Genomic DNA, 23,420 nt, shown 5'->3' with positions numbered 1-23,420 from the left:
TTTTACTGTTTCCTGTTCATTTCCTGCCATTTTCTTTTGAACTTACTGTGCCTGATTTTCATTCCCTCCTTTCATCAAAAGAGCTCCTATTAGGTCTTGCCAATGACTTCTGTCTTGTCAAATCCCATGATCAATTATTCCTTTACTTACTTGACCTCTCAGCTGCCTTTGAAACAACTGAACACTCCTTTTTTTAATTTATTTTTTCTGTTCACATTCTTTGCTTTTATTTAATTAATTAATTAATTAATTATTTATTTAATATTCTTCTTTCTCGAAACATGTTCTTTGACTTCCAGGAAGCCACTTCTGGAAGGAGGATGCTATTTTCTCATCCTCTCTTCCACTTTTAAAAAGTTGAGTACGCCAAGACTCAGTGTTTGAAAACTCTTCTTTATTCTAGATTCAATCCCTAAAGAAATCTTTAGCTTCATGGTTTTAAATATTGTCTCTATACTGACAATTCCCAGATTTATTTCTCCATCCCTGACCTCCCTGCTAAACTCTCGATGCTCCTATCCAGCAGCTTATTTGATGTCTCCACCTGGATGTCCAATAGACATCTTCAGCTTAATTTATTCAAAACTCAATTCCTGGTCTCCACCCCACTCCAGACCTGCTCTTCTTGCAGCTCCATCTTTTTTACAAGCCAACTAATGATGATGATGATGATGATGGCAGTACTTCTGTGATACTTACACAGTGAAAGACACTGTTCTAATCTGTTTTACATGTAATTATCGCTATTATTGTTCATCTGTTCACAATAGTCTTATAGGGCAGGTTCTGGTATTATCCCTGTTATAAAGATGAAGAAACTGAGACAGAGATGTTAAGTAACTTGCCGAAGGTCACACAGTTGGTAATTGGCAAACCCAGGCCAAAAACCAGTGAAGCCATCCCAGATTTCTCTCTCTCTCTCACTTACATTCTACATCCCATTCATCAGCAAATCTTGTTGACTATATCTTCAAAATATACCCAGAATCTGACAAGTCTTTTACTGCCTTCACTCTGTAATACTGTCCAAGCCACTTTTATTGCTCATATCAGTTATTGTAGTAACTTCCTACTGCTCCCTACAGTCTGTTCTTAACATAGCAGTTCAGGTGACTCTTTTAGTCTGCTAGGCTACCAAAATGCACTATTAACAGAAATGGGTTGGCATTTACAATGGGTGTTTATTAGATTGTAAGCTTATGGTTTTGAGGCTGAGAAAACTGCCCAAATCAAGGCATCATCAGGCGATGCCTTCCTCCTGCAGCCTGGCTGCCAGTGATGCTGGCCGCCTGTCACATGGCAAGGCACACGGCAGCACCTCTTCTGGGTTTCGCTGCTTTCAACCTCTGGCTTCCTCTGGCTTTCTCTCTGTGTCTGTGACTTTCAGTCTGTGCTGCTTTTTTTGAGTTTCTGTGTCTCTCTCTGTATTCATCCCATTTATGAAGGACTCCAGTAAGAGGATTAAGACCTTCCCGCTTCGTGCCCTAACTGAAGTAACCTAATCAAAAGGTCCCCCCTACAATAAGTTTGTACTCGCAGGAATGGATTGGCTTTAAGGACATGATATTCTGGGATCCATAAAAGCCTCAAACTACCACAGTGATTCTTTTAAAACCCCTCAAGGAGAGTACCTGTCACTGCAAGCAAGCCAGTTCCATCCTTCTGCCCCATGGGATCCAAGCCCTCTCTCAGTCAGAAACAGAATGGGCATCACTATCCCCAAATCGTCAGCATTGAAGAATGAACAACTATAAGTGGGGAATGCAACTATGGGCAAAGTAGACTTATTATTCTAGCAGTGGAAGAACTTGTATCATTGATACAAAGACAGTGGCCACCAGAGGTTCTGAGGGGAGGATGAGAGAAGAATAGGCATAACATGGGGCATTTTGGGGAGATTGGAATTGTCCTGCATGATACTACAATGATGGATACAGGCCATTATACATTTTGTAAAAACCTATCCAATTGTGGGGTGCACAGTGTAAACCATAATATAAACTATAGACCATGGTTGGTAGCAATGCTTCGATATGTGTTCATCAGTTAAAACAAATGTACTGCACTAATGAACGATGTTATTAATAGGGGGATGTGTGGGAGGAGTAGAGTGGGGTATATGAGAATTCTCCCCTCAGCCCCCTCCCCCCTTTTTTTGAGGTACCGGGGCAGGGGATTGAAACCGAGACCTCAAAATTGGGAAGCTGTTGCTCAACCTCTGAGCTACATCGGCCCCCCTGAATTTTTTTTTTCCATTTGTTTTGCTTGTTTTTTTGTTTGTTTGTTTGTTTGTTTTTAGGAATTGGGGACCAAACCCAGGATCTCCCATGTGGGAAGCAGATGGTTAACAGCTTAAGCCACATCTGCTCCCCTCCCAACAGCCCTCAAGTAATCTCACCTTTCTGCTCAAAGCTCTCTGATAACTTGACGCTGTCACTCAGATGAAAGCGGTGGCCCTTACCCTGGCCTTCACAGCTCTGCAGTGCTGCCCCTCTGTGCCCATCTGCTGCGCTCCCTGTCACCCTGCCTCAGCCAGCCTGGCTTCCTTGCTGCTCCTCCAACCACACCCAGCCCACGTTCTTTGCCCTTGCTGGGTTTTCTTTTAGGAATTCTCTTCTCCCAAATATCCACAGGGTTTGTTCCCGCACTCCCTTAGGTCTCTGTTCAAATGTCCCTTTTAGAGGGGCCTTCCTAGACTACCCTGTGTGACTTTGCACCCCTCTCCTCCTGCCAACCCTCTCGCTGCCCATGGAACTCTCTATTCTTCAAACCCTGCTCTTTCACTTTCTCCATAGCACCATATTATTGTCTGACGTGGCATATATTTACTAGTTTCTTTTTTTATTGTCTATCTTCCCACTCTAAAGTGTAACTTGCATGAGGTAAATGGACTTTATTTACTGCTCTATTTCCAGGGCCTGGAAAAATGCCTGTGACACAGTAGGGGCTCAGTTAATCTTTAAAAGATTTTTTTAAAAATTTTATTTTATTGTTTTATTTTATAGCATTGTTATAAGTTACTCTGTTAACACAAGATAGTAACTATAATAGGGACAAATCTGCTTTGGTCCGTGTTTTTTCTCCCCCTTTATTTTTGTTCATCCCACAATCTTGAGGGATTTGGGATATTGTACTCTCTGCTTCAGGCTGAGAGGGAACTTGGGTATTGTGGGGCAGAGGAAAGGAATTGTTTTGCTTGCAGTTGAAAATACTCCCTGTTTTTGAAATGGGACTTGTCCGTCATCATCATTTTGTTAGTTGTCCAGGATAAGCCCTAAGAACTGGAGAGTGGGGGTTGGCTGGGTTACAGAGCTTAACCAGCATGTGAATAATCTGAAGATTTAAGTCTCTGAGAAATATTTAACAGGTACACTGAAAATTGTAAGTTCAAATAAAAGGAGTAGAAGAATCATAATAGGAAGATTATAAATGAATATAATTATGCTATATTGGGGAAATAGATTTTCATATATTCCATTTAGGGCCTACTGAGGGGGTGTTGATTTCATGAGGCTGAATGACTTGCCTGTGGTGTCCAGACATCCCTAGAGAGGGGCTCAGTTAATTTTTTTTTCTCTCAAAGATTTTTTTTTTTCCCTCTCCCCTTCTTCCCCCCCCGCCCCCCAGTTGTCTGCTCTCTTTGTCCATTTGCTGTGTGTTCTTCTGTGTCCACTTGTATTCTTGTCAGTGGCACCAGGGATCTATGTCTCTTTTTGTTGCATCATCTTGTTGTGTCAGCTCTCCGTGTGTGCGGCACCACTCCTGGGTCAGGCTGCACTTTTGTCGCATGTGGCGGCTCTCCTTACAGGGCGCATTCCTTGCGCATGGGGCTCCCCCACGCGGGGGACACCCTTGTGTGGCACTGCACTCCTTGCGCGCATCAGCACTGCGCATGGGCCAGCTCCACATGGGTCAGGAGGCTCTGGGTTTGAACCTTGGACCTCCCATGCGGTAGGCAGATGCTCTATCCATTGAGCCAAATCCGCTTCCCTCAGTTAATCTTTATTGAATGATTTTCTGAAAACAAAACTGAGACAGGCTAAGTAACTTCTGTAAGGTGTACAAAAAGTTTTGTATTTTTTTTTCAAGTACATTTTGTGGAGGTGTAGAAAATAGTTGCACATTTTTAACTGAACATAAGTTACACTGTAAGAAAGCTATCCAAAAAGCTAGAGCACTCTTAGATTGATAATAATAGTAAATATGTCACATTTACATGTCAGATATTGTTCTAGGCCTTTACACATATTAATTCCTTTAACCTGCAGAGTAAACCTATAGAGGTAGATACTATAATTATCTCCATTTTACAGATTTTAGCAAACTGAGGCACAGAGAGGTTACTTCTACATGTTGTTTTCACTATCAAATAACTGGGGTATGTCACAGGGTGTCTGACTGGTGAAAGGTTAAGAAACTAAGGTTTGATGAGTAGCCGAAAGAATTTGGCAGCTCATGAGGCTGTGTCCTGAAACCTCAGAGGTTGTCTAGTGGGGGAAGCTCCATGGTGCAGAACAAGGTCTAGTAGGTAAGAATTACAGTGAGGGAAGCGGATGTGGTGCAAGGAGTTGGGTGCCTGCTTACCACATGGGAGGTCCCAGGTTTGGCGCCCAGTGCCTCCTAAAGAAGGACGAGCAAGACAGTGAGCTGACACAGCTAGACGACACAACAACGAAACACAATGAGAGACCCAACAAACAGGGAGTGGATGTGGCGCAAGTGATTGGGCACCTGCCTACCGCATGGGAGGTCCCAGATTCCGTTCCTGGTGCCTCCTAAAAAAGAAGACAAGCAGACAGATAGCACATAATGAACAGACACAGAGAGAAGACAGTGAGCGCAAACTATGGGGAAGGGGAAAAAAAAAGAAGAAAATCTTAAAAAAAAAATTATGGTGAGCTATAAGAATAGGAAGACCTTTTTAGTAGTATGATGGATGGTTTTTGAAGAGGGAGTGGGACGCCTTTAGAGTTTTCTCTTCCGTAAGGGTTTAAATCAGGGCCAGATGGCCGTTTGTGGGAGGGGGCTCTTGCATGAGGCTGTTGAGCTACCGCTAGGTCTCATGAAGCATCCCTGTAATCTCTCACGGGAGCTCTGCCTATGCCCTGTCCTGCTTCCCTTTACTGTGTTCAGTAAGTATATATAATAAATCAGATGCAGTGGAGGATACGAGTCAATTTTATTACCTGTAGGTGGAGGTAGGTACTAAATAAAGTATTAAAATCATAAATTTTTACAATCCTATTAAAACTCGAAATGAGACGATTCCGGTGGGTAATCTTATTAAGTGGTAAGGGTCAGATCGTCAAAATGTTGATTGATTTTTAGGCCTAGGAAAAACTCTTTTCAGCATATTTAAGAGGTTACCATAAACTTTAATTAATAATATTTAAGGGCTTTCTTATTTATTGAGATATAATTTACATACCATAATATTCACCCTTTTAAATTGTGCAAGTCAGTGGTTTTTAGTATATTGACAGGGTTTTACAACCGTTACCGCTCTCCAATTCCACAACATTTTCATCATCCCAAAAAGGCACTTCACTCTACCCCAGGGGTTCTTAAGCTTTTTTGTTCCACAGAAGCCTTTGCCAGTCAGGTGAAATCCATGAACCCCTTCCTAAGCCCACACTATATTGTATATTATTTAGTAAATAGATCACACCCACACTAACACTTCCCCACAAGAATAATGATTTTTTGAATTTAAATTCAAGCTCATTGACCCCTTGTTAAGAAACCCTGCTCTACCCATTAGGACTCACTTCCCATTCCCCTAGCCCTGGCAAATCCCAGTCTACTTTCTGTCTCTATGAATTGGTATAGTCTGGAAATTTCATATAAATGGAATCATACAATATGTGGTCTTTTGGGCCTGGCTTATTTCACTCAGCATAATGTTTTCAAGCTTTATCCATGTTGTAGTATGAACCAGTACTTTGTTCATTTTTATAACTGTGTAATATTCATCATATGTATATATCACATTTTGTTTACCCATTCATCAGTTAATGGACATTTGGATGTTTCTATTTTTTGGCTATTATTAATATCTGCTGTGAACATTTGCATACAAATTTTTGCAGAAATATGTATTTTCATTTCTCTTGGGTATATACCTAGGAGTGGAATTCCTGGGTCATGTGGTAAGTCTATGTTTAACTTTTTGAGAAACTGCCAAACTGTTTCCAAGCAGCTGTACCATTTTACATTCCCATCAGTAATATATGATGGTTCTCATTTCTAATTTTTCCACTTCCTCACCATCACTTGTTCTTTTCTTTTCTTTTCTTTTTTTTTAATTATAGCTCTCCTGCTGGGAAAAGTTCTCATTTTCAAAAGTATTATGTTTTGCGACATTGAATTCCAAACGTTCTGACACTGGCAAGTTATAATTTAAGTTTTATCTCTTTAGATAGATTGATTAGAATATAATGTAAATAAAGCCCAGGTTGTGGTTTTATAACTTATATCTTTATATCTTATATGTTACCATCACATGCCCAGATTCCTCTCAGGTAAACACTATTGCTTACAAGGAATTCAAAGTGCATGCTCTGCCAGTATATCAGCAAGATAACGTGGGCACAAAGACAACGTACAATTGCATTTGGGTGTCTGTCTGTCCCTCTCCTTCTATCCCTTTCTTTATTAATTTCCTACCTCTTCCACAAAGTATTTGAGATGATTTTCATTAAGATGATATATTATGGAATATGATAAAACATCTCTAAGAGTAGCTTCAGAGCCAGAGAAATTATGAATGGAAGAAGGCAATCAAAGAAATCTTATGTAAAAATATGATCATAAGGGCTAACATAGTTGTACTGGTTTGGCCATGAGGTTTGGTCTTGAGCTTACTATCTGGGAAGGTTAACAGAAGGAGACATAGTAATTTACACATCTTAACTTCATACTTTTCCTCTGAAGAAGCTAAGCTTTTTATGGCTGAGTTTAAAAAATATAAACTTTCTGATAAGGCTTTACATAGTGGCACTAAACAACATAGAAACATGTTCTCACTAAAGCAATGGGAGTATGAGTACAATTTTTAATTATGCTACACTAGTGTGAGACTGTAATCACATTTGCCAAACATTTGTAAATATATTTTGATGTTTATTTTATGGAAATCCTAACTCTAGGTATTCATGATCATTTTTTTAAATCAAATTTTTCTTCCATGTGTATTCTATATTTTCCAGAATACATACAGTGAAGCTTGGGACAAGATATTTATTTATGGTAAGTCAAGTTACTGTGTTAGAGGATAAGTTGATAAATAATTGTACAGCTGTATTTTTAGTCATTTAGGATTAATTAAGTTTTATTGTGGTAACGTATATAACATGTAGATAACAAAATTTCTCATTGCAACCACTTTCAAAGATACAATTCATTGGTTTAACCACATTTACAATGTTGTTCTGCCATCACCGCCATCCATTATCAAAACTTTTCCATCTTTGCAAACAGAAACTCTATACCCGTTAAGCAGTAACTCCCCATCTGCTTGTTCTAGAGATTTCATGTACGTGAAATCATATGGTATCCTTCTGTGTCAGGCTAATTTTATTCAACATGATATTTCAAGGTTCATCTATGTTATAGCATGGGTCCTTTAAGATTTAAGAGAAATTTTAATGACTATAAGATAAAAAACAGTACTGATAAATTTTTAGTATTCCATTATGTCACTTTCAAAAGAACAGATCTCTTTCTCTAGACAATATCCAAAAATCTGTGTCAGCTTTTCCTCAATATTTGGGTGACTTTTAATGAATTAGATATTGATGTTTACTTTTATGAAGAACAGTTACAATAATCTACTTTAAGATACAGGAATGGATCAAATTATTAAGATCAGTCTGAACTTTCACTTCCTCAGCTATATTTTCCTTTCTCAGTTACTGCTGGTATGTCATTACATAAACTAAACCCAGCACACTCTGAGAGGACAGATGAAACTTTTTAATTTTCACATTTAAACCCAGCAAAGTTAACCATGAACAGTGTGCTCGTTTTTGATATTAAGAAATGACTTTTATCAGTATTTATGCAGAATAAAACATTTAATTTTTTAGCTGTGAAGAGAATAACATTGGATTATTTTTCCCTTCTAGAAGCAAAATTGAAGAGCTGCTATGGAAATGAAGAAAGAGACTGACTTTATCATTTTCTCCTAAAGAAAAATGATAGACAAAAATCAAACCTGTGGTGCAGGACAGGATTCTATGCCCTATATGATTTGTCTGGTTCACATACTGGAAGAATGGTTTGGTGTGGAGCAGTTGGAGGACTATTTGAATTTTGCAAACTATCTCTTGTGGGTTTTTACGCCACTAATACTTTTAATACTTCCTTACTTTACTATCTTCCTTCTCTACCTTACTATTATTTTCTTACACATTTATAAGCGGAAGAATGTTTTAAAAGAAGCCTATTCTCATAATTTATGGGATGGTGCAAGGAAAACTGTGGCTACTCTGTGGGACGGACATGCAGCAGTTTGGCATGGTAAGCAAGAATGCTTTGATGTCTATGTGTTGATCTCTGTATGTGTGGCACTGAAACTATTGCCACTCTGTTTCATTGAGAAGAGACTGAAAAATATAATGGAAGGGGTATTTACTATTTCCTTTTATCTATTTGCAGACATTATCCATAGAAATATATATATGTATGCATATATATTTTTCTTAAAATGATTTTTTCCAGACATCAGTTTGCTAAATAATCACACATTAGTGTAGACCATTACGGTAAGCTAAAATATATAAATTTGCATTTAAAACATCTAAAGGAATAAAAGAATAATTCATTAAAATATTATAGAAAAATTGTTTTGATTAGGTCAGCATTTATATCTGTTTTGTTCAAAATCACTTTAACTTTTCCAACATAGAGTAATGGATGTAGAAAGAAAGATTAAAGGAAATATAATTTGTACACCTAAACTTACCCAGTTTGTGCTTGATTCATTCTAGGGTTCATTGTGTCTTTCTGAATAAATGAGATGGCAACACATTTCTCTCCAGAATAGCCATTCTTGCCTTTGTTATTTGAGAGATTGTGATGTTGTCCATTTAATGATTGTTGGATCTCCTTTATTTGACTAAATTTGTCCTCTAGTGGCCTGTTTTCAAGGACTTGGTGTTTCTATCAATTTTCACTCCATTATAATGCCATTACCTTATTTATTGTTCTCTTGTTTCTGGACTAAACTTTGATACTGAGGATTTAAGAAGCATGAGACCAAGATAGGCTTCTGTAAATCATGTTGAACATTGAGGTCAAGGAAGGAAGCACAGATTTTGAAACAGACATTTGAGCATATTGCTCAAGGCTGCTATTAGCAAAGGTTGCCAGTGACATGCTCACTAGGCTAGCGTATTGTTGTTTTACTACTCACTCATACCATGCACCTGCATATCTATGACTCAGTGCCAGATACTGGCAAGTTCTTGTCATGTCTTAACTCCTAAATCCTCATCACGTAACAGATAGGTTTTATATATTCACCTCATTTTACGTACAAGGAAACTGAGGCACAGAGAGGCAGTTCTTTACTCAAAGCACACCAGGATGCAAGGAAGCAAAGCCAGGATTCAACCTCAGACATTCCAGCTCTAAACCTATGGTCTGTGATCTGTGCCTTGTGGTAAATCTCTCCCAGGTTGGGGACTTGGGCCAGAAGCAGTAGATTCAACAGGTTTGCAAAGAAATAAGGGACCCCTTTGCCTTTGATGTATTGAATTCTTTTTTCTTATAATCCCTCCCTTGTGGCATTTTTGCATGCTGTCTGCTCTGTGTCCATTGCGTTCTTCTGTGTCTGTATTTTTTTAATTTCCCCTCCCCCCCGTGGCTTGCTTGTTGTCTGCTCTCTGTGTCCATTCACTCTGTGCTCTTCTGTGCTTTTGCTTGTCTCTCTTTTTTTGTTGTTGCATCACCTTACTGAGTTGGCTGTCCGCGGTGCCTGCGCGTCGGGCGGCGCTCTGCAGCGTGCGGGTGAGCCTGCCTTCACAAGGAGGCTGGGGATGCGAACCCAGGGCTTCCCGTATGGTAGACGGGAACCCACAAACGCTTCCCCGATGTATTGAATTCTTAATCTATACTTGTTAATACTTCAGCCACTGCCCATTGGGTACAGCTCTCATCCCCTCCCCTGGTTGTTTGGCAGGAGACAGGAGGACTCCATTTTTTAGGAACCTGCTGTTCACTGTCAGTGAGATGGTGCCAATGGAGTTCAGTGGCATCTTTTACCATACTTGTTGGGCATGTTTCTTCCTCTCCCATACACGTAGACCCTCTCCTATCTTTCAGGAAATATGAATTAAAAAGAATTTTAAGCTCCTTGTAAGGATTTATCCACATTCAAGTGATGAACTTATTTGTTATTTGTAACAGGAGATAGAAGTTTTAAATTTTTATTTATTTTCGATGCAGAACCTTCACAAAAAGAATATACAGTTTTGAGGTATTTTTAAATATGCACCTATAGCTCTGGAAGTCAAATATATAGTTCTTAGCCTGTTTCTCTTTGGGTCAGTTTTCTTGAAATGTATTCATAAACCATACATGTCATCAAAATTATACAATCAATGAATCACAGAGTTGTTCATTCATCACTTCAGTCAATATTAGAGCATTTTCACTACTCCAGAAAAGAAAAAAGAAGAAAACAAAAACAAATGAATACCCTTCCCCCCAGTAGTCACTTCTCAGTCTCTTTATCCTTCTCCTGCCATACATAACTGTCTTAGCCTGTTTCAATATTTTATTTTGATAACTTTCTGATACTGTATTTTGATAGGAGAAGTAAAAGTTTAAGAAAATTTTCTTTACTCTGTTCTTTAGACATGTATATAAAACTCAGTTTTAATTCATGTTTTTTAAAGAATCTTCAAGGGATTAAAAAAATAATTTAAAAATTTTCACTGTACAAAATGTAGCACATGTAGAAAAATATAAAGAAAGTATTAATCACATAAAATGTACCATGCAAATGAGTTCTGTTAAAATTTTGCAAAAACAGCACAATTACCAAATTAACAGTGGTACAGTACTATTAACTAAACTACAGATTTCATTCAAATGTCACCAGGTTTTCCACTAATGTCCTTTTTCCAGGATCATATATTGTATTTAGTTGTCATGCACCTTTAGTTTCCTTTAATCTATGACAGCCCTTTAATATTTTTTCTTGTCTTTCATAACCTTAACACTTTTGAAGGATACTAATATTTTGTAAATTGTTTCTCAATTTAGGTCTGATGTTTCCCATAATTAAATTGAAGTTATGCATTTTGGCAAGAATGCCACAAAAATGATGTTTCCTTCTCGTGCATCATATCCAAGGTTCATGACATCTTATAACTGGTGATGTTCAGTTTTGATCACTAGGTTAAGGAGGTGTCTGCCAGGTTTCTTCACTGCAAAGTGACTGTTTTTTTCCCTTGGTAATTGATAAATATCTTTTTTTTTTTTTAAATTTTTAAAAATTTACCCCCGCTCAGTTGTCTGCTCTCTGTGTCCATTCGCTGTATGTTCTGTGACCGCTCCCATCCTTATCAGTGGCACTGGGAATCTGTGTTTCTTTTTTGTTGCGTCATCTTGTTGTGTCAGCTCTCCGTGTGTGCAGCGCCATTCTTGGGCAGGCTGCACTTTCTTTTACTCTGGGCGGCTCTCCTTACAGGGTACACTCCTTGTGCATGGGGCTCCCCTACGTGGGGGACAACCCTGTGTGGCAGGGCAGTCCTTGCGTGCATCAGCATTGCACATGGGCCAGCTCCACACGGGTCAAGGAGGCCTGGGGTTTGAACCGCGGACCTTCCATGTGTTAGACAGACGTGCTACCCATTGGGCCAAGTCCGCTTCCCTGATAAATATCTTGAAGAGCTACTTTGACACTTTGTAAATAGCTAGTTTCTCCTCAAACAAATTACTTAACTTTTCTGAACCTCATTTTTCTCTTCTGTAAAATAGGTTATTGTAAAGATTCAATGAAATTTCATGTGAAGTACTTAGCGTGGTTCCTATTCCATGTTTTAAATAAATGTTAGCTATCATAATTATGGAACATCTTTCTCTGATAAATTGGAAAGGACTTAAATGCATCTTTTGCCTCTTGATCATTAACTTCAACTTAACACACCTACTATGTTCAAGGTCTCTAGTATTTTCAAGATATAGTTTCAGGCTATCACATTTTTTACTTATTCCCAGTAAGAAATGAATTTTGCCACTTGTATATATGGATATGTACTGGTCTGTTAAAAGCATGTGTCCTTTCTACATGGGACTTTATTTTCTATTCTCTTCTCTCTTATTTAAAAAGAAAAATGTGGGTCATGTCATAAACCACTAAAGTGACTTCATAATTGACTAAATTGATTTCAAAATCCATTAAAAGATCACAATAAGCATTTGAAGATATGGATATACCTCTCTATAACAGGAAATGTGGTATGGGGGGAGGAGCTAGACAACTCTGGGTTTGCATCCTGGCCCCACTGGGTAAACTTGAGTAAGGTATATGGGCTCCTCTCACTTGTTGTTCTTCATCAGTGTGGACTCATTAAGATAATAATTTTTAAGAGTCCAATTCAGTGCCTGGCATGTAGATGCTCAGTAATTAATTCCTTTTTCTTCAATGCAAAAATGAAATCATTATTCACAGAGAAGAAGGCTTTTGAATGAGACTTTGAAGAAGAAAGGAAAAAATTACAAGTAAATATTTCAAACCACTGTAATTGAAAACTAAATGAAGTGGGAAGTTTTGTAGGAAAATACAAATGATCAAAATCAGTTCAAGAAGAGAGAAACAGACCAATGACCATAAAGTAAATTGGAAAAGTGATCAAAGTCTATTTCCTTTTCCCTCCACAAAGGGCCCAAAGCCTGTAATTCTACCAAACTTTTAAGGACCACATTGTATAGCTGTTTCAGAGCCTAGAAAAAATATAGAGCTATGCAGTTCATTTTGCAGGGTGGCATAACTTTGCTATCAAAACTAAATCAGGAGGGCATACGGAAGAGATTTATAGATTAGTCTCTCATAGAAAATAGTTTTATAAAGTTCTGTATTTATGATAAAAAGTCTTAGCCAATGAAGACTAAAAAGTATTACTTCAACTAATAAAGGGATTGTACCAGAAACCTTCAACAAACATGATATGAAATGAAGAGGTATGAAATGCAATTCCAGTTAATAGGGAACAGGGCAGGGATGCCATCACCACTATAATTCAAAATTGTCATGGAGGTCCCAGAAATAAGTAAAAAGATTACAAGTTGCGACACATGAAAGAACCAAGTGAATCAACTAACAAACTTACCAGTACTAATAAGATTGTTTAGGAGGGGAAATTGACATAAAATCAGCATAAAAGATTAATAAATTCCATGTCATCAATTATCATTTTAAAAATGGAAAAAGGGCAAGTTCTAGTTGGGACCAGAGCTAATGAAAAATGTTAAGAACTCTGTGGAAAAATCACTGATGGGCATCAAGAAAGAGCTGAGTAAGTGAATGGAGCATGTCAACACAAAAGATGCTTCTCTACCACCCACACCTTCAGTTCACCTCCTAATTCAGTGCAATTACTACTGAGTTTTCATGCAGCTTCTAATATTTGCACAGAAGTATAAACAGATGTATAAGAGTGTCCAAGGAAATTTGAAAAAGAACCAGAGATAAGGGAGTATTTTCCCTATCAAATCCAAACATATGAAGCTGTAAGGATAAAATTGCAGTACTGGTGCTGGGAAATGGTTTTCACAAATGCATCTAACAGATTAAAGAGTCCAAAAAAGTGGATTTAGTAAATGATAAAATGTAAGTTAAAGTATCATTGAGCTATTTTCCATAACATTGGCAAAATTTTTTAAAATTGTTAACATCAAAGGATGAGAATGTGGAGAAATGATAACCCTCATTTGATGCATATGGAAAAGTAATGTAATAAGCCACTGTGGAAGACAAGTTGGTAGTATCTATAATAATTTAAAATGAGCACATTACATGTCCAATGCTTCCCCTGCTTTGTATTTTTTCTATCAGTGGACTCCCATGTTCAATTACTGGGATGAATATCAATGGATGCTCATTGTAGCAGTATTTGTGAAAAATTGGAAACAATCCAATTGTCCCTGGATATGGAAATGGTTATATCATCTCTGATAGGAATTTACTATAGATTCCTTTATAGCCACTAAGAAAAATGAAGATTACTAGATGTGCCTAGTAACACATTGGTGGACCTCCAAGATATATTGCTGAAGAGAAAAAGTTAAATTTATAACTATTTACAAGAGGATATCATTTATGCTAAACAGATATACACAAACAAAACAGCAAAGAAAATGTAGGATAGGGTATATTCAGGATTGGATTAGGAATCATTTGTGGCTGAGAGGTATGCTGAGTGACAAACCAGGAAAGGTAAACTGAAGCCAAGTTTGTAACGGTATTGATTGCTATGCTGGAGAGTTTCAGTTTATTGTTTTTATTTTTGTACTGTTTATGCCTGTTTGTTATTCAACAGTTCATGTGAATTTTGGAGAGGGGTTAATGAGTGGGGATAAATATTTTATAAAAGTCACCAGTTATGTGCTTTTTTTTAAAACAAAAATTGTATAGTAGCAAAGTATTTGAGGTGGTTTTTGGAAGGTTTTTAGAAATCAATGTTTTGATATGTTTTTCTTACATATATATGAAAAGACTTTTGAAAGTAAATCTGAAAATTCTCAAAAAATTTTGATGGTTAAAACAGAGAAAGCTAACAAGGAGCCTGATAAGTATTTTTCTTCCTTGGAGTGACCCAGTGTACTTTACCGAGTAGCCATGGTCTCAGGCTGCTACAGTGGTCAATGCACACCCAGTAAGAGGGCCTCTCTAAGCATGTGTATCCTCTTCTATTGATGAAGGAGATGTTCACTGGAACACAGGGGATTAGGCACAACTAATTTTCTAAAATGCCATTGAAGTGACGTTATCTGTGATGCCAGCAGAGATGGATAGTTAGAACTCGGGCTTTGTGCCTCACAGATTTTGATGGGCTAAAGCTTGGTGTTTTATTTCACACCCATACATCAGCAGTGCTCAGTGGGGGAAGTCCTTAAAAATTATATTTGCTGATGCTGTCATTTTCAATGCCACTCCGGCTATGAGGCTTCTTGGAGTATACATTTTCCCCCCACAAGATATTTATGTTTATTTTTCTTACTTGCCAGCTATTGGTTGGATATAGTCACATGATACATAACACAAACATGTCCCCCATTGGTCACATGTGACTAAGATAGAAAAAAATTAATTAACATTGGAAAACTTCTTTTAAGAGGAACTAAGATGAAGCTACAAAATAGCACCAAATCTGTCACAAATGATGTCATTGTTACCTTTGAGAAGTCATTCCTTTAATCACATGAGCAATTTGCATCTATGCTAGATGGACTTTATTTTGTAGGTACTTTCATTGTATCTGCTTTCCTGAGGAAGACCTGAAGGGTAGCGTCATAGTTCATTTACCATGGTTTGCAGGTGTAGAGGCTCAAAAATGTAGTTTAGATGGCAAATTTTGATGGGATCCATCTCTTAGAGGTAGACTATCATTATCTGAAGTCATAATACCGATATCTAAAACCAGAAGGCCTTAACTAATTTGCATAACCAATATACTTACTATGTACATGTGATTACTCGACCTTTACATCTTCTCTCTGTAGGCTCAACTACATGGAAAGCCAAAAAATTGAGAAGGTGCTTAGTGAGCATGGGATCAGAGCAGGACAGTTAAATAAATCAGTATTTAATGGCTTCAATGAAGAGAACCATACTCATCCATCACAAGAATTGAGGGATGATCTCACTCATGGAGCCTCGACTACTTGAAATGTGAGGTTGATTCTCCTCTGGGCACTGGTTGGATGGACAAGGCCATTAATGGCCTTTGTGGCTCTGCCCTCTCTGAACTTCCACTGAGCATCAGATCCCTTTTGGATTGAACCGTTATGGGCAGTAGTCATGGAGCCTGCTCTTTGAAATCAGCCTTGGGAATTGGAAGGGGGGCAGGATGGATTTAAGAGAGTTTTTGAGGATAAAATATACAGAAATGGGTGAACAAGTAGGTGTAGTCTAAGGGAAAAGGAGGGATTAAAATGCTTCAGGGACTCTCCTGCTAGACAGGGAAAGATGGCACAGAAGATACTCTGCCATAGGAGCAGAAGCACAAAGGTGGGGAAGTATATTTAGGGACCCCCAATTAGTCCATGGCATACATGCCTACACTTGGTAGGCAAATTGGGACGATCTTGGAAATTTTGGACTAGAATGGTTATCTGCTGGTACAGATAGTGGTAAGTATGATCACACTTGGATTTTAAGAGTGACACAGTTTAATAATATTAGTGTTTAATATTTAGTGGCACTCTGGTGACTATAGTTTTTTCAGTAACTGAATTGATCAGTTGAATTTTTCTGTTTTCAACCAGTTGATTTGGTATGTTAGATAGTTCAGTTTTCCCCCTAAATTCTTTCTCTTTGTATTCTGAAAAGGCAGAGAGAACCTCAGGAATATTCATCATAGAATCTCTTCATCTTTTGGGGAATTTCAGCAAACCACAGTGATTGTCCTGTAAAACCTAAAGTAAACTGAATTACTTGAATTAGAGTTAGATGATTGGAAAGAGATGTGATAGTGTGGAAACATACTAAATCTTGGAATTACATCACATGTAATTTTTTTTTTAGGAGGTACTGGGTATTAAACCTCAGATCTCATACACAGGAGGCAGGCACTCTACCACATGAGCTACATGTTTCCCTACATTTAATCTTTAAAAACATTCTTTTGAGTGTATTTGAGAAACTCCCAAGCAGTTTATTCCTTCAACAATAGAATCACAAGGAGTACACTTCATTTAATTTGTTTACTGAAGATATAATACTGCTCTAAAATTTAAACGGAAGCCTTTGAATGTTTATTTCTTAGGCAGTCAAACAGTGATAAACTAAAGGAAAGAAACTGAGAGTTGTAGATTTCGATATTCTGACTTTACTTATGTCCTTAACACATGTCAAAGGCTTTTTTGGGGAACATGTCCTGGGAACTTCCTTTCCTTCTCCACGTGTATCCATTCAAGATTTCCCTTCCTTCCATCCTTCCTTTTACTTGGAGCCTGGATTTGCCCTTGAGCTCTGAAGTCTTGCTTTTTTTCCTTTCTTTTTCCGGGCCAGCTGAGGCCTGAAAGTGGTGAGACAGGAAGGAAAAGAATTTAGGACTTGTACCTTGATCACCATTCCATCTACGCCTCAGAGTATCACTTCTCAACTCTTGTGATAAAACACCTGGGACATTTTCCTCTGAAGCATAGATGGATTTTACTTAAAATCTTTTGTAATCCCCACGGCCCACTAACTGCACAGGATTGAAAAATGGATTGGTAGCAGTGTAAAAGACAGAAAGCGAGCCAGTCTCCTTACTTGGGGGAGGAGAAAAATGGGACCACTGGGAAGCCGACTTTGAACTGGGGTTACTTTGGCAGAGAGCCTCCCTTCCCATCTCACCCCTCTTTTCATTTTGTTGTTCACTTCCCTTGCTAAAACCCTTGTTCCCGTTTACTGTAACTTGGGATAGAGTTTACAGTACGGCAGGAAGGAGAAGTAAGGGTGGCATGAATCTCTAATCTCACTTGTACTACAGAAGAGATGTTTTCTTGACATCCAGTTCAAATCTGTGATCATATCCTCTCCCCAATCCACTACACATAGTAAGGTTCCTTAAAGTCATTTTTAAAAAATTAATAGAGGTGTTTCTAAAGAATAGTTCAAATCTTTAAAAGGAAGTCTTACATTTATGAATAAATAAAAGTTGACAGCATTATTACAATATACACAGGCATATAGCAATTTAAAATGACATTTAGTTTTGCATTGGGTACATAGTTAAGAATTTTTCTCATTTTTACTAATGACTTTGTTTTATGACTCACTGATAAATTTTACTCTAGGTTGTATTATCTCATGTGGAAACTATAATTTGATGGCTCCTGCCCTGGTCCTTTTTACCTTCCCCCTTAATTTGCTCATCTTAACTTTTGAAAACCTGCTTGTAACAGGACTACGTCATGTACTCCTGTGGAGCTTCCTTATCTCAAGCTTGCACAGAAGTGTCCAGATATTTCTAAGACAAAGCTAGCAGATTTAAGTGTTTTTGATTGTTTGTGACTCCTAGAATAATCTTAATTAACAACTGAGAATAGTCTTAAGTTCTAATATTTTCTCGGGTTGGAACTTGAAAAAGTTTTTTACCCTTATAAAAATTATGTGATTCTCTGATCTTACATGATTTTTCCAAAGAAGTCCATGTAATTGTTTTTATGCATGGACTTTTTTTTTTTTTAAGATTTATTTATTTATTTAATTCCCCCTCCCGCCCCCGGTTGTCTGTTCTGTGTCCATTCGCTGCGTCTTGTTTCTTTGTCCGCTTCTGTTGTCGTCAGTGGCACCGGGAAGTGTGGGCGACGCCATTCCTGGGGCAGGCTGCATTTTCTTTCGCGATGGGCGGCTCTCCTTATGGGGAGCACTCCTTGCGCGTGGGGCTCCCCTACACGGGGGACACACCTGCGTGGCACAGCACTCCTTGCGTGCATCAGCACCGTGCATGGGCCAGCTGCACACGGGTCAAGGAGGCCCGGGGTTTGAACCGCGGACCTCCCATGTGGTAGACGGACGCCCTAACCACTGGGCCAAGTCCGTTTCCCTATGCATGGACTTTTAAAAGTTAATTTTCCAAAGGTCTATTGTACAAAGACCATTTTTTTCCCTCCTAAAGCATTTGGCTAAATGCCTACATTATCCTTTCTTTAATACTTTAGTGTGTTTTCCTACTTAATCTCAATGAAACTATTTAAATCAGGAAAGTTAACACTGATACATTACCAACATCTAATCTTTATATTTCTTTAGAGTTTATAGCCTCTCCATTTAATCCTCTTATAATTTACAACTCTGTCCTGAAATTCCTAATCTGATTAGGGATATTGTCTACCTTTTCAACTAGATTTTTTAACATTAATTACAGTTACTTTATTTTTTTAGATTTATTTATTTATTTATTTTATTTCTCTCCACCACCACCCCCAACCCAGTTGTCTGCTCTCTCTGTCCATTCGATGCATGTTCTTCTGTGACTGCTTATCAGCGGCATTGGGAATCTGTGTTTCTTTTTGTTGTGTCATCTTGTTGTGTCATCTCTCCGTGTGTGTGGCACCATTCCTGGGCAGGCTGCACTTTCTTTCGCGCTGGGTGGCTCTCCTTACAGGGCGCACTCCTTGCACGTGGGGCTCCCCTACGCGGGGGACACCCCTGTGTGGCACGGCACTCCTTGCGTGCATCAGCACTGCGCATGGGCCAGATCCACACGGGTCAAGGAGGCCCAGGGTTTGAACCGCGGACCTCCCATGTGGTAGGTGGACGCCCTAACCACTGGGCCAAGTCTGCTTTCCTATAGTTACTTTAAAGTCACTGTCTAATAATTTCTATATCTGGGTCTGGTTTTGTTGATTGTTTTATCTCAACAATGGAATTCTTTTCCTTGCCTTTTTGTTTGTCCCATAAATTTTGATTGAATTCTGGCCCATTTGTAAAAGAACAATAAAGACTGAGGTAAATAGTAACTTTGCATGGAAATTGACATTCCTTTCCTGTCAGGCCATTACTGATTGGGGTGGGGGTTGATTCAAACTATTGAGTAATCGAACTGGATTTCGTTTTGTTGTTCCTATAGTTAACTCTTAGTTCAGCAGACTTCAAATTCCTCTCCTACCTTGTGCATGGTATAGGGCTTGGAGTCCAGAGAGTTTTTCTGAGGGAAACAGGCCCTGCGTGCCTGGGGCTCAGGGTAAGGCATTCTCAGGGTTCCTCTCTTTCCTGTGAGGAACTTTACCTTGTGTATGTGGAGGTTTTGGGCGGGAGCAAGTTTCCTGCCCCTCCCCCAGTGGTATCTGATCTCTGTTTTTTGTTATTTCAGGATCCTAGGCCTAAGCAAGCTTACTGCTGCCCACCCTCCATCTCCCAGCAAAGATGCCTTTGCTTCTACCCCTTCTCCAGCAGTTAGTGGGCTTTTGCCACCACCCTGCTTGAATGCCCTTCTCCCCGAGTGGGGCTGTGATATCCCACACCAGGCACCGTCCTTGCGGACACACCCTCGCCCTTCTGGGGCTCTGTGGATGCACTTCTCATGTCACTCGGGCTCCAGCCCCCCCCCCCCCCCCCACCCACGGATCTCCTTTTCCATCTTGGGCCCCAACACCCCGTCCGAGGCTCTTCTGCATGGGCACTCTCTCATCTCTGCTTGGGCTCTGATTGCCACCCGTGTGCGAATACCGCACCCCCTACTAGAGCTCCACTTCTCCCCCAGGCTACCCCTCCACACAAACGCCCACTCCACCTGGCCTATCTGGTAGCTGTTGGGTGCTTTATACCAGAAGGGAAGGGAAGTAGAAGACGAATGCCCTTGGGCAAGAAAAGACTAAGTTGCCATATTTATTGACCATCTTTAGTACAAATAAGCTAATAAATATAAGTATTTGGATTTTGTCTTTCTTATAGGTTATGAAGTTCATGGGATGGAAAAAATACCAGCAGAAGGACCAGCACTTATCATTTTTTATCATGGAGCTATTCCCATAGATTTTTACTACTTCATGGCTAAAATTTTTATCCAAAAAGGCAGAACTTGCCGAGTTGTTGCTGATCACTTTGTCTTTAAAATTCCAGGTAAACGGTGATATTATAAATATTGTCAATATTTAATTTAAAAAAATATTTAATTAACGTCATCAAATAATGTGATAGTCTACATCTCTGAGCTCTATAGGTTCATTTGAAGGCACTCTTTGCCTTTTTAGGGTAACATATTTGGGGTGCCTGTTTGGGAGTATCTTAATTATCCTGTTTCTGTAATAAATCTAAATATAAAAACATAATAGCCCAAAATATTATCTAATTTATTTCTTTATTAACAGATATTTAATCATTTTTTCAAGTTAACTTTAAATTTTAAAACATAAATTATAACTTTTGCAAAACAGATTAATTTATTTGGTATGGAAAGTAGTTGATTTTTCATCTAATGACTCTTTCTATGAGATACTGATTTGGGGAGTTTAATTTTACTGTAATTAGATTTCGAGAGAGCCATTTGAAATTAGTAAAAAAAAATATCTAGGATATATTTTGTCTTCATATAATGGTATATTTCCTCAGAAAAACTGCTAAAGAGTATTTTAGGACTCTTATTATACTTGACTTGTTTGGTAGACTAACTCTTAAGATTGAGGATTGCATTCTTTTTAATCTGTTCATAAAAGCTTTGTGCTTTTTTTTTTTTAAAGATTAATTAACAAATGGTTTCAAACACAGTAGAGTTTTAGAAAAATCATTCTTAAACTCTTTGAGATTAAATATTGTTTTCTTCTGTCACTAAATCTCTAGAAACAAGCCAAGAAAGTTTATATTATGCTCTCTGGAATTAAGAAAGCAAAAGCCAACCAATCAACCAAACAAAAACCAAGAGTGAATTAAGTAATGATCTACTTGAGTGCTTTTCATAAACATGGTTAATGCTTTGGATCTCATTGTGTCCCTAAGAAATCATTTGTGTTTTATGTATAAACTAAACAGGCTCTAATGTTTTCCTTTAAAAAGTAATATAATCACTTTATAATAAATTTGAACTAGAGAAAAGAATATCATTATAATCTCACCACCCTAATATAGCCAGTCATCATTTTGACTTATTTTTCATTGAAATGTTTTTCATGTATTATACAAACAATATTATGTTCCTTTTTAAAAAATTTAATGTTAGCATTAACATTTTACATTGTTCTATAAGGAACAGTTTTCATGAATGGCTAAGATATTTACTTAACTAATCTTCTCTTATGGAACCTTAGGTTGCTTCCATTTTTTCTTTTTTCTCTTTATAAGTACTAGGATGTGAATATGTTTAACATTTGGCTTTTTTAAGAAGATGTCTTCCTTCCTGATCCTTTCAATATTTTAACGTCATTTTACCTTAAGTCCTTACTTCATTGCTTTCTGTGTACATTAATGTGGTGTAATTAAATCATGATACTTAATTTGTGTAAGACTGAAGATTTTAAAAATTGTGTTGTATTTTATGAAATGCACTATGAGAATGCATCAAGTTAAATCAGTGACCTTTTAAGATAACATAAGGTAAAAATTATTAATATTTGAATCCTAAAATTATTTATTATCTTACTCAGACAGGAACAGCCTTTTAAATGTGAGAATTTGGTTAGTCTTCACTGTTTTCATCACCCATTCTCATATTTCCCAGTCTTGAGGGATAATATATATTAACACCAGACCTCTGGTGTTTGGGATTTGATTAAAATACTTAATTATTGACAGGATTATTTCTAAATAGTTAGAATTTGAAAAGCTATATAATATTAAGACCTGGAATTTGCTGTTTCTGAGTCAAACATCCTCACTTTATCAAAAACCTTTAGTGATGTTTGCTGTTACTAATGATTTTTAAACATTTAATTATAGAATTAGCATCAGCCAGCTTTTAATTTCAGTGGATTTGCTTATGGTCTTGCCGGTTTGGGTAGGGCTAGGCATAGTCAGGTTCCCATTCTCTTGAGTGGTTCTCTTTCTTTAGGTTAATGGAAGATCACACTTTTGGTTGGTGATGGGATGCCATCTGTGATTGTTCTGATAAAATACTTTAGACAGTGTTTGGTCATGAGATGCAGTGGGAGGACCTTTGGATTACATATACTTGGACTGGAATCTCTGCTGTGCCCCTTACTAGGTGTGTGACTTTGAGCAAGCTATTTACCTTTCTGAGCCCCTTTCCTCAAAATGGGGATAAGAATCCCTATTTTCCAAGATTGTGGTGAGAAGTAAAGTCGGGATACATAAAGTAGCCACAATAATGGTGATCAGTAAGGAAGTGATCAGTAATAGGTGATCAGTAGGAAGTAGCTATATTAATAGTAGCAATATTAATCTAATGTTAACCTTAAGAGATTTTCCTGATTTAAAAAAAGTAAAAAAAGTTTACTGATTCCTATATGTATTGTAAACTATGTAGGTTTTAATACCTTTTATTCTTGGGGAATTTGAATACTTGCTTCAGATATATCTTAACGCTAATGTCTCTTACAGGATTTAGTTTATTACTTGATGTATTTTGTGCCCTCCATGGACCAAGAGAAAAATGTGTAGAAATTCTGAGAAGTGGTCACTTGCTAGCTATTTCACCAGGTGGTGTCCGAGAAGCCCTAATCAGTGATGAAACCTACAACATTATATGGGGTAATCGTAAAGGCTTCGCTCAGGTGGCAATTGATGCCAAAGTGGTGAGTTGTAT

The 23,420-nt window shown here is 38.0% G+C and overlaps 1 protein-coding gene across 6 annotated transcripts in view; it reads left to right on the top strand.

The window, feature by feature from the left end:
• The window catches only part of TMEM68 (transmembrane protein 68), a 41,655-nt gene that overhangs the window by 2,973 nt on the left and 15,262 nt on the right, over positions 1-23,420 (top strand). For all 6 annotated transcript variants that reach the window (XR_011645621.1, XR_011645622.1, XR_011645623.1 and 3 more), the window contains 4 exons: positions 7,209-7,248; positions 8,127-8,520; positions 20,618-20,785; positions 23,216-23,409. Coding sequence is in view for 3 of the 6 variants with exons in the window: in XM_004450145.5 (XP_004450202.2) it covers positions 8,196-8,520; positions 20,618-20,785; positions 23,216-23,409 (687 nt within the window). In the remaining 3 variants the exon portion in view is untranslated. The remainder of the gene's footprint in view (positions 1-7,208; positions 7,249-8,126; positions 8,521-20,617; positions 20,786-23,215; positions 23,410-23,420) is intronic.

Source organism: Dasypus novemcinctus, chromosome 14 (genome assembly GCF_030445035.2).
Source record: "Dasypus novemcinctus isolate mDasNov1 chromosome 14, mDasNov1.1.hap2, whole genome shotgun sequence".
NCBI classification, from domain to species: Eukaryota; Metazoa; Chordata; class Mammalia; order Cingulata; family Dasypodidae; genus Dasypus; species Dasypus novemcinctus.
The sequence above is the reverse complement of the archived record's forward strand: the minus strand, read 5'-3'. Positions and strand labels throughout refer to the sequence as shown.